General features: G+C 36.2%; 1 protein-coding gene across 2 annotated transcripts in view; it reads right to left on the bottom strand.

Moving 5' to 3' along the window:
* The window catches only part of Dtd (D-aminoacyl-tRNA deacylase), a 69,637-nt gene that overhangs the window by 20,408 nt on the left and 34,289 nt on the right, over nucleotides 1-14,940 (bottom strand). Inside the window, exons 1-5 of one of the 2 annotated variants that reach the window (XM_076177333.1) lie at nucleotides 12,515-13,602; nucleotides 11,764-11,865; nucleotides 11,528-11,618; nucleotides 11,314-11,416; nucleotides 306-438 (exon numbers count right to left, since the gene is read on the bottom strand). In XM_076177333.1, the coding sequence (XP_076033448.1) occupies nucleotides 306-438; nucleotides 11,314-11,416; nucleotides 11,528-11,618; nucleotides 11,764-11,806 (370 nt within the window). In that variant the 5' untranslated portion in view covers nucleotides 11,807-11,865; nucleotides 12,515-13,602. Of the gene's footprint in view, nucleotides 1-305; nucleotides 439-11,313; nucleotides 11,417-11,527; nucleotides 11,619-11,763; nucleotides 11,866-12,514; nucleotides 13,603-14,940 lie in introns of those variants that run through there. The other variant, XM_076177334.1, reaches the window with a different exon arrangement.

Raw genomic sequence — 14,940 nt, 5'->3', positions numbered from 1 at the left:
ACTGACAATTTTTGCTAGATGCGGGGACACACATCATTTGCCCCCCCCCCTTCAAATTTATATATTAAATAACTTTCTACGTAGAGCCCCCGCCCCCTACACGCACACACATTTACAGCACCCATAAACATTATTATTGCAATATTTAAGGGGTAAAGCAAGATTATTTCCATGTAAAAATCTTTACTATAAATGTGGAGGAATATATTATGAATATCAAATATCTGGAAAGAATCATCCCTAAGACTGTAAATACACACTTAATTCTATACATAGAAAATAGACCTAAAAGCTAGAATCATTACCTTTGATTTTCTCAGGTTTATACTGCCCTCTCATATGTGTTAAGAAATTCTCATAAAACTCTTTAGAGAGATCACCTCCCATTGCATGGCGATAATCAGGTTTATTTCCTTTCATTTCACAGTATAAAGTAAACTGTCAAAATAAAAACAACATTAGAGAATTAAGGATTAACATACTTCAGGTTAGTATATATATATATATATATATATATATGTATGTACAGCATTATGATGGTCTCCAGACTGAGTCTCACAATGGGTTTATTTGAAAGACTTAACTTTTACAAGTGATTTATTCCATGATACAGTATATATATATATATATTGTATCTCATATATACTGGTGTACATTTGAATCCATAAACATCTCTCCAAAACCAGGTTTCATCTTATACTCCTAATATAAAATGTGAACCTTTACCACTAAGGGATAAACAAATGAAAATAAAAATGTCAGCATAACACATGTTGCACACCACTTGCCATAACCCTCACAGTAGAACTTATAACAATGTCAATGACTTCTCATAGGTTAGGTTCATTTAGGTAGGTTAGGCTGGTTTACTCTGCGAGTTAGAACTCACTTGCAGTAATAGAAAGCCGCTTTCCACACCCACCAGCTGATTAGCATACTAGTAGCAGCACCAATACCAAGTGGCCAGCTTTTGAACTATGGGTTCATTGTACAAGTGCTATATTACCACCACCATCAACAGTGGAGAACTACTGTACAGACTTTGAAAATGTCATAAAGATTGTTTCTTCCATCTGACTATTAAAGATGCAATAACTACTGATATTCTTACATATAAACCCATACATATGCAGTATTTGTTAAGCTACAGTACATTTAGGTGCTAAGATGGGAGGGAGGGTGGAGGGGTGTGGAGTGTTTTCGGGGATGAAATGGGTGGGAATGTTTTTGTGCCTTGTCCTTTTTGGCTACCCCCCTGGTAAGGGGGAAAAAAGCCTTGGTATATGTATGTATATTTGAGATAATAATAGTTTTTTCTTTCCTTGTGGGGCTGGGAAAGTGGTGTTGCCTTATCCTTATGGGGTCAACTTATCTGGTGAATATAGGCTTAAACTTGAATTACACCTCAGAATTTTAGGGTTCAACTCATGCACCAGGTATATAGAATATGTATGTATATATGTATGTATATATATATATATATATATATATTATATATATATATATACATATACACACACACACACACTTTTGTCGGATGGACGGCGAGGATTGGAGTTCTGAAGAAAAAGTGAAATTTTCGTGGATCCCAAAGCAAAGGAAGTACCTATTGTATTTACAGGGTAGGGGGGAAATTGCTCGTGATGTAGTGGGAAAGTGAGGAAAAAGGAGAAGGGGAGGGATTACTGAGGGAAATGGAAGGAAATGAGGAAGGAGAGGACTTGGTCCAGGCAGGCAGATGCCATGTAAACAAAAGAGGTCCCGACCAATTTAGAGACGATGAAATGTCTAACAAAAATGTAAAGATTAGAAACATAGATAAGAACAATTCAATGGAAGATGAGGATAATAATTTCCAAGGATTTAAAGAGGGGGAGGCGGATACCAACCTCCCTCGACTAGCAAAAATGGAGGAAAGGCTTGAACAAATGACTGAACATTGGGAGATTAAGTTCGGTAAAATGTCAAAAATTGCAGAAAAGGTTGAAAGATTGGAAGAACTAGAGAAGGCGAACAAAAATTTAACTGATGAAATAGAACTAAAAAGACAGTTAAGAGAAGTAAAAGAGGAGAATAAAGAATTAAAAAGGAACAATAAAGAAACAAAAGCAAAAGAGGCACAGGGGTGGAAGATACAGGAAAATAGTAAAGTTGCATTTACTGATATAATTAAACAGCAAATGAAAGAACAAACTGAAGACTCAGTTATCAAATTGATGAGACAGAAGGAGAATATTGTAAGAGACTTAGCAGACAAAAAATGTATAATTATATTAGGAATGGAAGAGAAACATAACCCAGATAGAACCTCAAGAATCAAAGAGGAAAATGAAAAAGCAGTTTACTACAATTAGTTCAGGAAGATGAACCAGAAATAATGAAACAAATCGAAGAGAAGTTCAGACTCGGAAAGTATAGTACAGATAAGACCAGACCAATTAACCCCTTCCATACGGTGCCGCACACGTAGGCGTCATGAGGAGCAAGTGGATTTGCAACGCTGCCATATCGGCGTAGTGTATTTACATTAAAGAAATGATTAGGTTAATGGCAACATGCGCCTTCTGTTTCTGTTTTGTTCAATGTTGAATTCGCGCGCTTCCCGGAGCACCATAATGTAAACAGAGTGTGAAATACACACAGTGCCAGAACGGAAGCCTATGTTTCCTTCAACCCTTCTGTGTAACCATGGAGAACAGAGAAACTAATCGGCACCTAAGGAAAAGCCAATACATAACAATGGCGACGAGGATCAAAGTGTTTTTTCTGGTGGTTTAGGCCAGAAACAGTGATAAACGGTCTATATGCAGGAAAACATTCTTCAGCTACGCGCGTCGTAACGCGGGGGTAAGCTATGCTAGAGGTGACCACACAGAGTGTAGGTGCCTTTGCTTATATTGCTTCCTGTTACACAGCACCAGACATCACTTGTTTTCTCCTACATGAGAGGAGAAAGGGTTACAATTCCCTAGTGTCTGATAGTTTTCTAGCCACGAAGCTAGACCAGGGTGAAAGATGGCATCTTCAAACAAGATTGGGCCGTTTAACCCTGAAGAACTCCCTTTTGATGTCTACTTGGCTTTGTTTGAAGCCCATGTAGCCACACAGGATATAAATGATGCTGGCAAGAAGAAGAATCAGTTATTTGTGTCCATAGGCACCAAAATGTTTGGAATTTTAGCGAATTTGACGGCACCAGATATGCCAACTACAAAGACATATGATGAGCTGATAGAATTAAAGAAAAACCATTTCATTACAAAGCCATCCTATCACCGAAGCTTGCGTTCATTTCAACAAAGGCGTAAAGTTGAAAAAGAAACTGTGAAAGAACTATATGCAGACTTGAAGAGACTGGCAAAGGATTGCAACTTCGGCACCATGTTTGATGCCAGGCTGAGAGACCAATTGTTTATGGCAGTGGACCATGAACCCTATTTCAAATATCTACTTGCTGAAGACCTGAAACTAGAAGCATTAACATCTTCAACACTCATAGAACGCATTCTGTTGCTTGAAAAAGCTCACATGGGGGAAGGAGAGACAGGTAATCCCAGTTCATCAGGTACAGTACAAAAAGTGGATAGCAAGACTGTGTCAAAGTGTAAGCATTGTGGTTTCCTGCATCCAAGTTCTGCTTGTAGGTTTAAAGACTCGGAATGCCACTATTGTGGTCAACAGGGTCATTTAGAAAAAAATTGTAGATTTAAGCAAAAGGATGCATACAAGCAAAATAGCTCCAAAAGTTTTAAGAATAAAAACGTCAAATCAGTTTCTGAACAGGAACCAGAGCATGAAGAACACCAGTGTAGTGCTAATAATGTTGTTGATAAAAGCATGTTGCTGAAAGTTTCTTGTAATTGTCTAAAATGTGTTAAACCAGAAATGTACAATTTTGTGTTAAATGACAAATCTATACCTTTAGAGATAGATTCTGGTTCATGTGTTTCACTGATAGGTGAAAATTGGATAAAAGTACTAAATGTTAAAATGACTCCATCTTCCAAAGAATTGACTGCTTATGGAGGTCATCAAATAAAGGTAAAAGGTCAAGTTGATCTTGTAGTAAGGTTTAATAACTATAGTGTAAATCATGTATTTTTTGTTACTGATTCACACTGTAATGACTTATGTGGGAAAGATTTAATGAGCAAAGTAGGCATAAAGATAACTGGTTTAGATGAAGCTTTGAAAGTGAATTCAGTAAATGACATGGATGTTTCTGATAATCCTAAACAACTTTTGGATAGTTATAAAGTTAATGACAATTTACCTATTAAAGGAGTTGAAGCTAGAATATATGTGAAAAAAGATGCTACTCCTAAATTCATCAAAGCAAGGCTAGTGCCCTTAGCACACAAAGAGTTAGTTGATATTGCCATACAGGAGCTTGTAGAAAATAAAGTCATAGAACCTGTAGTTTATAGTGATTGGGCTTCACCCATTGTACCCATCTTGAAAGATTCAGGAAAAATGAGAATTTGTGCTGATTTTAAGCATTTGAATGGTCAAATTAATATTGAGAAATACCCACTACCCAAGCTTGATGAAATGTTGGCTACAGTTGGAGATAATAAGGTGTTCTGTAAGCTTGACTTGTGTAATGCATATTTGCAAATGAAGGTTTCTGAAGGAGACCAGAAATACCTTGTTATCTCAATTGAAAGGGGATTGTTTAAATACAAAAGACTACCTTTTGGACTGGCATCAGTGCCGGGAATTTTTCAAAGGTACATATCACAGTTATTAAGTGATATTGATGGTTTAATTGTTTATTTAGATGACATCCTTATATGCACCAAGTCGAGAGAAGACCAAAGTGATAAAGTTAAGCTTGTTTTGAATAAATTGGCTGAAGCTAATGTCCAGTTGAATCTGGGAAAATGTGAGTTTAATAAAACTGTCATTGATTTCCTTGGTTATGTAATTTCTGGAGAAGGCTTATCTCCATCACCAAATAAGGTTAAAGCTATTCGGGATGCTCCTGTACCAGAAAACTTGCATAAGCTACAGTCATTTCTTGGATTAGTCACCTACTATAGTAGATTTATCCCTAAGTTTTCTGAAATTTTGTCACCACTCTGTGATTTAACAAAAAACAATGTCAAGTTTGTATGGTCAAACCAGTGCCAAGTAGCTTATGATGTCATTAAAGAAGCTTTATGTAAATCTAATGTCTTATCATGCTTTACAGGAAAGTCAAAATTGATTCTAGAATGTGATGCTTCTCCAGTAGGTGTAGGGTGTGTATTGATACAGGTTGAAAATAATGTTGAAAAACCTATTGCATTTGCAGGTAAAAAACTTACTTCTGCTGAGAAAAATTACTCAGACGGACCAGGAAGGGCTAGCATTAGTGTTTGGTGTCACAAAGTTTCAATACTATCTATTAGGTAGGAATTTTGAGTTGAGAACGGATCATAAACCACTGCTTGGATTATTTGGAAAAAACAAAGCAATTCCAATAAATTCAAATGCAAGATTAATCCGGTGGTCTGTTCTGTTGTCACAATATATCTATGATCTTGTTCATAAAAGTGGTAAAACCAATGTGGTTGCTGATGCTTTGAGTAGGTTATCTATTGATGATTGTATCAATTCAGGTACACCACCAGAATATGTGAAACTTATAGAAAATTTCAATGCTTTTAACTTTTCTTTTGAAGTTGTACAGAAAATGACAAAAGCAGACCCTGTACTGAATAAATTAATTTCTCGGGTAAAATTTGGATGGACTAACAACTCGGATGTTTGTAGAGAATATTCTCATGTTAAAAATTATTTATCAATTCTTAAGGGTGTTGTTCTATTTAAAAATAGAGTTATTGTTCCATCTGCCTTAAGAGCTAAAGTGTTAGAGCTACTGTATTCCAGTCATAATGGAATTGTGGCAATGAAAGCTGAAGCCAGAGAAAACATTTGGTGGCCCAGGCTTTCTGATGATATTGAAGAGCTTGCAAAGAGTTGTAATGAATGTAGTGTTAGAAATAATCAAGTTTCTTCTAGCAAATTGATGTGGAATTTTGCTAGTAAGCCTTGGAGTAGGATTCACATTGATTATTGTGGACCAATAGAAAATAAGTATTTTTTGATCATAGTAGATTCTTATTCAAAGTTTATTGATGTTCAATATACTTCAAGCATGACAAGTGCTAATACTATGGAATTGTTAAGAAAAAGCTTTGCTAATTTTGGTATTCCTGATGTCATTGTTTCGGATAATGCTGCTTATTTTGTTTCTGCTGATATCAAAGAGTTTTATGAAAGGAATGGAATAAAACTGATCAATCCAGCTCCCTTTCACCCAGCATCTAATGGATTAGCAGAGAGATATGTTAAAAGTTTTAAACAGAGAATGCTAAAATATCACAGTGGATCAATTAACACTAAGAGTTAGTAGGTTTCTGTATAACAATAGGAGAACCATTCATTCAGGTACAAAAGAAAGCCCTGCAGAAATGATGTTTCACAGAAAATTTAAATCTCCTCTGGTCATATGTAAAACGACTAAAACAAAGGAGGAAGAAAGTGTGCTAGTTAACAAGAAGAATGCTCTTGATTGTGTAGAAAGCAGATTTGAAGTTAGGCAAGCAGTTTTTGTAAAAAAATATTCTAGAGGTGAACCTTGGTTACCAGGCATTATTATTGAGGTTACAGGTGTCAGAAACTATGTTGTAAAAGTGTTAACCGAAAGTGGCGATTTAATTTGGCATAGACATTGTGATCAATTGAAAGCTAGGTATAATACTATTGAAAATGGAAAATCACCAGTTTCTGCATCTTCTCTGTTTAATTATCAAGTTGAAAATTCACTTATTAAACCAACTATTAGCAGTAATGTTGGAAACAAGGAAATTGTAAATGACTGTGTTGGCAGTGATACCATTTTGCAACCTGCAGGTGCCACTGAAGTACTTCCTAATCATAACATTGACAAATCTGTTAATGAACCTTATGTTCCTACTGAGCCTCTATTGAGGAGGTCAAACAGGTCAGTGAAACCTAGTAAAAGGTTAATAGAAACCATGTAACATTTTATTTTGTGTAAACCCATCAAAAATAAGAGGGGAGGAATATGTAGTGTATTCACATTAAATAATTAGGTTAATGGCGACATGCGCCTTCTGTTTCTGTTTTGTTCAATGTTGAATTCGCGCGCTTCCTGGAGCGCCATAATGTAAACAGAGTGTGAAATACACACAGTGCCGGAAGCCTATGTTTCCTTCAACCCTTCCGTGTAACCATGGAGAACAGAGAAACTAATTGGCACCTAAGGAAAAGCCAATACATAACAGGGTGGAGGAAGATACAGGAAAATAGTAAAGTTGCATTTACTGATATAATTAAACAGCAAATGAAAGAACAAACTGAAGACTCAGTTATCAAATTGATGAGACAGAAGGAGAATATTGTAGGAGACTTAGCAGACAAAAAGAAATGTATAATTATATTAGGAATGGAAGAGAAACATAACCCAGATAGAACCTCAAGAATCAAAGAGGAAAATGAAAAAGTAAGCAGTTTACTACAATTAGTTCAGGAAGATGGACCAGAAATAATGAAACAAATCGAAGAGAAGTTCAGACTCGGAAAGTATAGTACAGATAAGACCAGACCAATTAACCCCTTCAATACGGTGCCGCACACGTAGGCGTCATGAGGAGCAAGTGGATTCGCGACGCTGCCATATCGGCGTCTTGATTATATTTATTGTAGTCGCCCCTGTGTTTTTACATTCTCCCTAATCTGCTCTTAATCCCATTCTCTGTGGTTTTCAAAATTCACAGGTGAAAGAGAGAACGATCGATATAAGCCGTGACTATATTTTATGATGCGAGTATTATTACGACACGTCGTACGGCTGGCATTGGCTGCTGCCCGCGAGATTTAAGTCCCGTAGTGAAGTGGTTAAGATTAAATTCAGGTCACAAACGACAGCAGAGAATATCTTATCCAAAACAGGGAAACTAGCAACAAGTGAACAATATAAAAAGGTATGGATAAAAAGGGAAATGAATAAAGAGGAAAGAGAGGAAGAAAAAAAGAAAAGACTTGAAGCTAAGGAAAAAAACGAGAACAGAACAGAGTCAGAAAAAGAGAGATTCTATTGGAGAGTAGTGAATATGAAACTAAGGAAATTCGACATACAAGAGAAAAACAAAAGGGAAACAGAGAACACAATGGAAGTGGCAGAAAACTAAGAGTGTCTTACACAAATATAGATGGATTAATAACAGGATTGAATGAGCTGAATGATTATTTGAAGGAAAAAGAACCAGACATAATGGGAATTGTAGAAACAAAATTAAAAGGTCCACTACCACCCAACAGTGTAGGACATGATGCATACAATTACTGGATTAGAAACAGAGAGACAAAGCAAGGGGGTGGAGTTATGTTCCTGACTAAGAAGGATATAAACGTGAGGTGTGTCACATATGGAAAGAATACAGTAGAGATGATTATGATCGAAGTGGAAGACAGAGATAAGAAGAGCAGAAAGTTTGTGATAAATTATGTGCCTCCGAAAACAGCCTCGTGGGAAGAGAGTGAACATAAAAGTATGTTAGAGAACACAAAGATAACATTAAATAAGATAATGGAAGATGGAGGAAGAATAGTTATGATGGGCGACTTTAATTGCAAAGAAATCTGCTGGGAAGAGATGACAGTATAGGGTGGAGATGGCTCATGGGGAAACGCTCTACTTGAGATGATTACTGACAATACAATGACACAGTGGATACAGGAGAACACTAGGTATAGAAATGAGGAAGAACCATTGAGACTAGACCTAATAATTACATCTGAACCTAGAATAGTGGACAAGATTCAATATAAAACACCAATAAATAAAAGTGACCACATATTGATTGAACTGGAACTAAATGAGGAAAAATACATGAAAAGAAATTAACAATACAGAAAAGGAAGAATGATGTATGAAAAAACAAACTTTGATAAAATAAGAGAATTCTTTCAAAAAGAAAACTGAGAAGAAATATGCAAAGAAGAAACAACAGTGGAAGAGAAATGGAATATTTTGACAAAAATTTACAAAAAAAGGAGTGGAAAAGTATGTCCCAAGACAAAAACAAGAAAAAGAATATGTAAAATGCTGCTACAATAAAAGTTGTAGGGAGTTAAAAGACAAAAGAGACAAAGCTTGGACCAGATGGAAAAAAGACAGAATGCCTGAAAAATGGAAAATATATACTTGTTATAGAAATGAATATGTACAAACGTGCAGAGAGGAAAAGAGAAAATATGAAAAAGATGTCATAGAAAAGTGTAAAGATCAACCAAAACTATTTTACAGATTTGTAAACAACAAATTGAAAAACAAACAAGACTTGGAGAAATTAAGACGAGGAGGAATTGAATACACAGAGGAAATTGAAATGGCGGAAATTATGAACAAACATTTTAAATCAGTGTTTACAAGGGAGAACATACAACCTGAAGAGATCGAATGGAAAGAGAAAGTCCCTCCCATGAAAGAAATAGAAGTAACAAAGAACGAAATATTGAAACACTTGAGTAATCTTGATGTCAGAAAATCGCATGGACCATATGAAATAGCAAACTGGATTTTGAAAGAATGCAGGAATGAACTGGCAGACAAAATACATAGCATAATAAATAGTTCCTTGAAATAAGGAAAAGTTCCAGAAGATTGGAAAAAAGCAAATATAGTACCTATATATAAAGGAGGAAATAAAGAAGACCCTACCAACTATAGACCAGTCTCTCTAACAAGTACATTAGCAAAAATTTGTGAAAGAATTGTCAAAAGAAGATGGGTAAAATATTTAGAAAAAAAAAAAAACATGTTAAATGCAAGGCAATTTGGATTCAGACAAGGACGATCATGCGTCACCAATTTAATATGTTTCTATTCAAGGCTAATAGATATAATACAAGAAAGAGATGGATGGGCTGATTGTGCATTTCTAGACCTAAAAAAAGTTTTTGACAAAGTACCACATAAGAAGTTGCTTAAGAAATTAGAAACTGAAGGAGGAATACAGGGCAAACTGCTTAATTGGATGGAAGACTTTTTGCAAGAAAGGAAAATGAGAGTAGTGATAAGAGATAAACACTCAAAATGAGATGAAGTAATAAGCGGTGTTCCACAAGGAACAGTTCTGGCCCCAATAATGTTTGCTATATATATTAATGATATGGATGAAGGAATTGAAAGCTATATGAGCTTCTTTGCAGATGATGCAAAACTACTGAAAAGAGTGAACACGGAAGAAGATTGTGAATCACTACAGAGTGATCTAAATAAAGTATGGGAATGGAGTAGGAAGTGGGAGATGGAGTTCAATACAAAAAAGTGTAGTATAATGGAATTTGGAAAAAGCAAAAACAGAATAACAGGATCATATAAATTGGGAGAAGAAGGAATAAAAAAAGTATAAAATGAGGACCTGGGAGTCATTGTTATGAATAATATGTCACCTGAGAAACATATTAATAAGATTTTTGGAGAAACTTATAATTTAATAAGAACAATCAAAGTTGCATTTACATACCTGGATGAAGAAATGGTGAAGAAAATTCTAATCACCCTGATAAGACCAAGACTGGAATATGCAGCAACGATATGGTCACTAAGTACAAAAAAATGTATAAAAAACTTGAAAGAATACAAAGAGCAATTACAAAATTGGCACCAACATTCTCAAAACTATCATATGAAGAGAGACTAGCAAAACTTGAACTATAGACACTAGAGAAAAGAAGAGAGGAGATTTGATAGCTATTTACAGAATCATGAAAGGCATAGAAATTACTGATAGAGAGAATCTGATAAAATGGGATGATAGAAATACAAGAGGACACGGAAAGAAAATAAAAAAAGACAGCTATAGAAGAGATCTGAAAAAGAACAGCTTTCCTCACAGAGTAATAGACAGTTGGAACAAGTTAGATGAGAAAGTGGTGTGTGCAAAAACAATACATGAATTTAAAAATAGTTTAGATAAAATGAGATATGAAGACGGGACACCACGAGCACAGCTCCCCTTCCCGTAAAATACAACTAGGTAAATACATACAAATAAAGACTACTTATGCGAGTGATTTAATATGGTCTTTTATCACTACTGGATTTGTGATCGACTACTCCCTCCCAAATATGAGCTTGTATCTTACATGACAATCAATTTGTAATACTGTGACCTTTACACACATACCTCACACAGTATTGGCTTGCTGTACCAGCAAGACAGACCAAAACACCAATAATAATACCAACAAGCAGTGAATAGATGTGTGTAATTCAGTAGCAAGTAAACACTTTACCTGAGATATGCATAAAACTTCTAATCCAAGATCTTTGACACTCAAATTCCATCTCTTCCCAGAGGTATCTTCAAATAAACGAATATTCAGTATTTTGCGAACCCTGAAAAAGTACATTAACTTTCATAAATTACACAAACATGCTACACAATTTCATGTACTCAACATAATATTAAAACTTTGGGACTGAAAAACTAGTGACAAACCGAATTACATGTATTCCATATCATCTCTGGAGTCATTTTTGTGAATCCCAATAAGAACACACAAGCCTCTTCCAATTGTACTGACAGTTTCCCCATTCACTGGAAAGAAAAGAAAGAAAGAAAAAAAAAAAAAAAAAAATTAGGCAAACACGTTCATCAAATACAACTATATATTTTACATTGGTATAGGAATGTTACGAGTAGATATACATATTACTGATAGAACATTAATTTTAATACATACCACAAACAGAAGCCTTTTGAACACGCTGTATGACAGCCCTCATGATTATAACACTCTTGTAGTACTCAAGTGTCCAACTTCTCTACTGTAAATCTTGTGTTTCTGCAATAAAATTTCTTCCTTGTAAACTGCATCATACTTTTGAACAACTATATTCTGGTCAAAATAGAGAAATCAAACTCCCAAGAACAGTTGGAAACAAATTAATCAGACTATGTGCAAAGAGGGCTACTGGATCTTGTTAAGTTCTGTTGGGTATTTGAGGGATGTAGAGGACCTGAGTATACAGAAGTTTATTACATTAGATTAACATCCCAACCCAAAAACTCTTGAATAGATACAAAATGAAGAAGACCCATGGAACTACACACCAGTATCTCTCAAGTTTCTAAGTATAACAAAAGAAAAATAACAGCCAATCCACTAAAACTGTACCATTCTGTATAACACCTCATAAAGAAATTGACCCACCCCCTAAAAATAAAATAAAACAAGACTTAAAAAATAATAAGAAGAAAAGGGGTTGATTTATGGGGGCAACTGTTACAGACCTTCAATATCATAAGGGAACCAATATCATAATTGACAACATTTTAATACTAAAAACTAACCAGATGAGCCCCAAGTTGTCAGAATGATATATTCCATCTAGGAGGGAGGGAGAAAGTGGCTAGTCAATGAATGGAATAAATTTTCCACAAAGGAGACTGGCATGCCTACTAACAGTTAATTCATTTACTCATTTAGTTACCTGTTTGAATGTTTACCTCTTCTGCATCCAACTTCATCATGGATTGAAAGATCTCCTATTGGCATATTTTGTCACTGTCATCCACTTCAAAGCCACAGTAATCTATTGTTACCTCATCAGTTGTTTGTCCATAAGCACAAGGACTTTTTTAGTCATCCTAGGACTAGGACCTTAAGAGATCTATATAGATGACCAGTACATCTGATCTGAACTTGCAGGCACCAACTGGGGGAGTTTCACTGGCTAGGGCTTTCCATACCTCTTGGCATTGCCCAGTTGGATCTGTTCAGGCAGATTCAAAGCTTTGGGTACAATTGTAGATGGCTGTCCATAGCTACTTGGTCCGTTGTATCTGGGTTGATGCTAAAGGCCTTCAAGGATGATTCAAGAATGTATTTGTAATGATTCTTCTTGCCTCCATGGGAGTGCTTGCCCTGCTGTAGCTCATCATAGAAGTCTCTTTAGCAGCTGATGGTTAGGTATACACATTAGACGTCCTGCCCAGTGGAACTGCAACTGCATCAAGATAATGTGGATGCTAGACAAAACAAGAGAGGACTTCAATGTTTGGCACCCTGTCTTGCCACTTGATCTGAAGGAGCCTTCTGAGATGGACTGTGTGAAAGTGATATAGCAAGATATGTCACTGGTATGTTGTCTAGGATTCACAGTCACTCAGCAGCACAAGGAGCACAATTGTCCTATATTCTTTCAGCTTTGTCTCTAGGCTGATACTTCTGTTCCACAAATACTGTAAAGTCTGCCAAAAGTAGCACTTGGTTTGGTGATCCTTGAATTCACCTCATCGTCTATGTTGTTGTTCCTGGACACTGCTGTCAAGGTAGGTAAATATATCAACTACATTCACTCCTTGACTGTAGATAATGTTGGTTTCAACATACAGCTTTCATGTGGCTGGTAAAAGGAACTTTAGCAATGATAGATATCTAAAGGGGAGTATCTATTTTTTTCATACAAAATTTTAGCTGAGGTACCACAGAAAGTACAAGAGATTAGGTGTAGGCCGAGAATGTGAATGGGGTCTACCACCAGAACAGCTGTGAGTGAGGCAGAGAAGTTGTTGCAGGTACAACAAATTTAATTTTGTATGAACCTTGGGTAAAGATTCCAAAGGGGATTATCTGTTAGCTCCCCTGCTTGCATGGGACAGCAAGTTGAGGATGTCACAGGTTTGGAGACAGGAAGCTTTTAGATGTCCAAGTTGATAGGTCCTAGAAAGGCACAAGTCACAGATCAGACCTAGAAACTGAGTCTTTTCAAACACAGGAAGGAGTGTTGCTTAGATGTACTGATGGGGTGTCTTTGCAGGGGCATCTTATATATATAAATATGAGATTGATCTTGAAGTGAAAAAAAAATCCATAGTCAGCTACTCATCATGGCAGCTGAAGTGGGTTGGGTGGATTCCAAAATGGAATAGGGCTAGATCATTGATATACAAGCTGGAGGTAATTCCATAGGAAATGTTTTGCTACATCATCAATGACCAAGATAAAAATGACTGAGAATGCTTCCTTGGGGAATCCTGCCAGATGATTGGGTATAGATGACTGGGATGTTCCTCACACATTCAGGAAGTTCAATGGTATAAGAAAATATGAAGATTGGTGGGCCTCCACAGAAGCTTACAAGAAAACTTAGTGGGTCTCCAGGCTGTCATTTGCTTTTCTAAGTTGATAAAGTGAATCTATGCTGGTTGTTAGCAAACATGGTAAAATTGTTGTTTTTGTTTGCACCAAGATTCCTGTTATGTTGCAACCAACATTACAGCTAGATTAGAAGAATGATAGGAAGGAATGGTGTTCCAGTTGACAGTAGTCACAATAAGGCAATATATTTTTCATAGAATTTGCAAAGGCAATTTGTGAGAGTGATTGGAAGTAGTTGTTTTGGGCAAGTTTTATATTTTCCGTCTGAAGAAACCAGGATGATGACCTCTCTCCAGGTAGTATAGGTGTACTCCACCCATATTTATTTGAATTGGTTCAACATCTTGTATATCTAATTTTTCTTATTGTATTTTTTTTTTGGGGGGGGGGGAGGGGGGGTGTAATTATATCAAATGTATGTTGTCTGGGCCTGGGGCTGTTGCTCTGCAGCTGGAGAGGTAAGTGCAGAATTCTACTTCTGTAAATTGCTGATTATATGAGGTGTGTCAGAAAAATTCCAGGACTAGTGCACAAAGGATTTATTGCAAACCCTAACTACAAACTACAAGCTTTCCCCTTCAAAGTAATCCCCCTGGAGTATATCACTGTGACCTCAGCTCTCTGCAGCATTTGTACTTTTTTTTATATGTTTTTATATACATATCTTGTTTCAGGTCATCAAGCAATGAGCACAGGGCTTGAAGTTTCTGGTCCAGTTGGGGAAAAATCCGTCAGATGCACTGGGATTGCTGCAGA

Source organism: Oratosquilla oratoria, chromosome 40 (genome assembly GCF_046742065.1).
Source record: "Oratosquilla oratoria isolate Oo_2021 chromosome 40, ASM4674206v1, whole genome shotgun sequence".
NCBI lineage: Eukaryota > Metazoa > Arthropoda > Malacostraca > Stomatopoda > Squillidae > Oratosquilla > Oratosquilla oratoria.
Note: the sequence above shows the minus strand (reverse complement) of the source record. Positions and strands in the feature narration are given on the sequence as shown.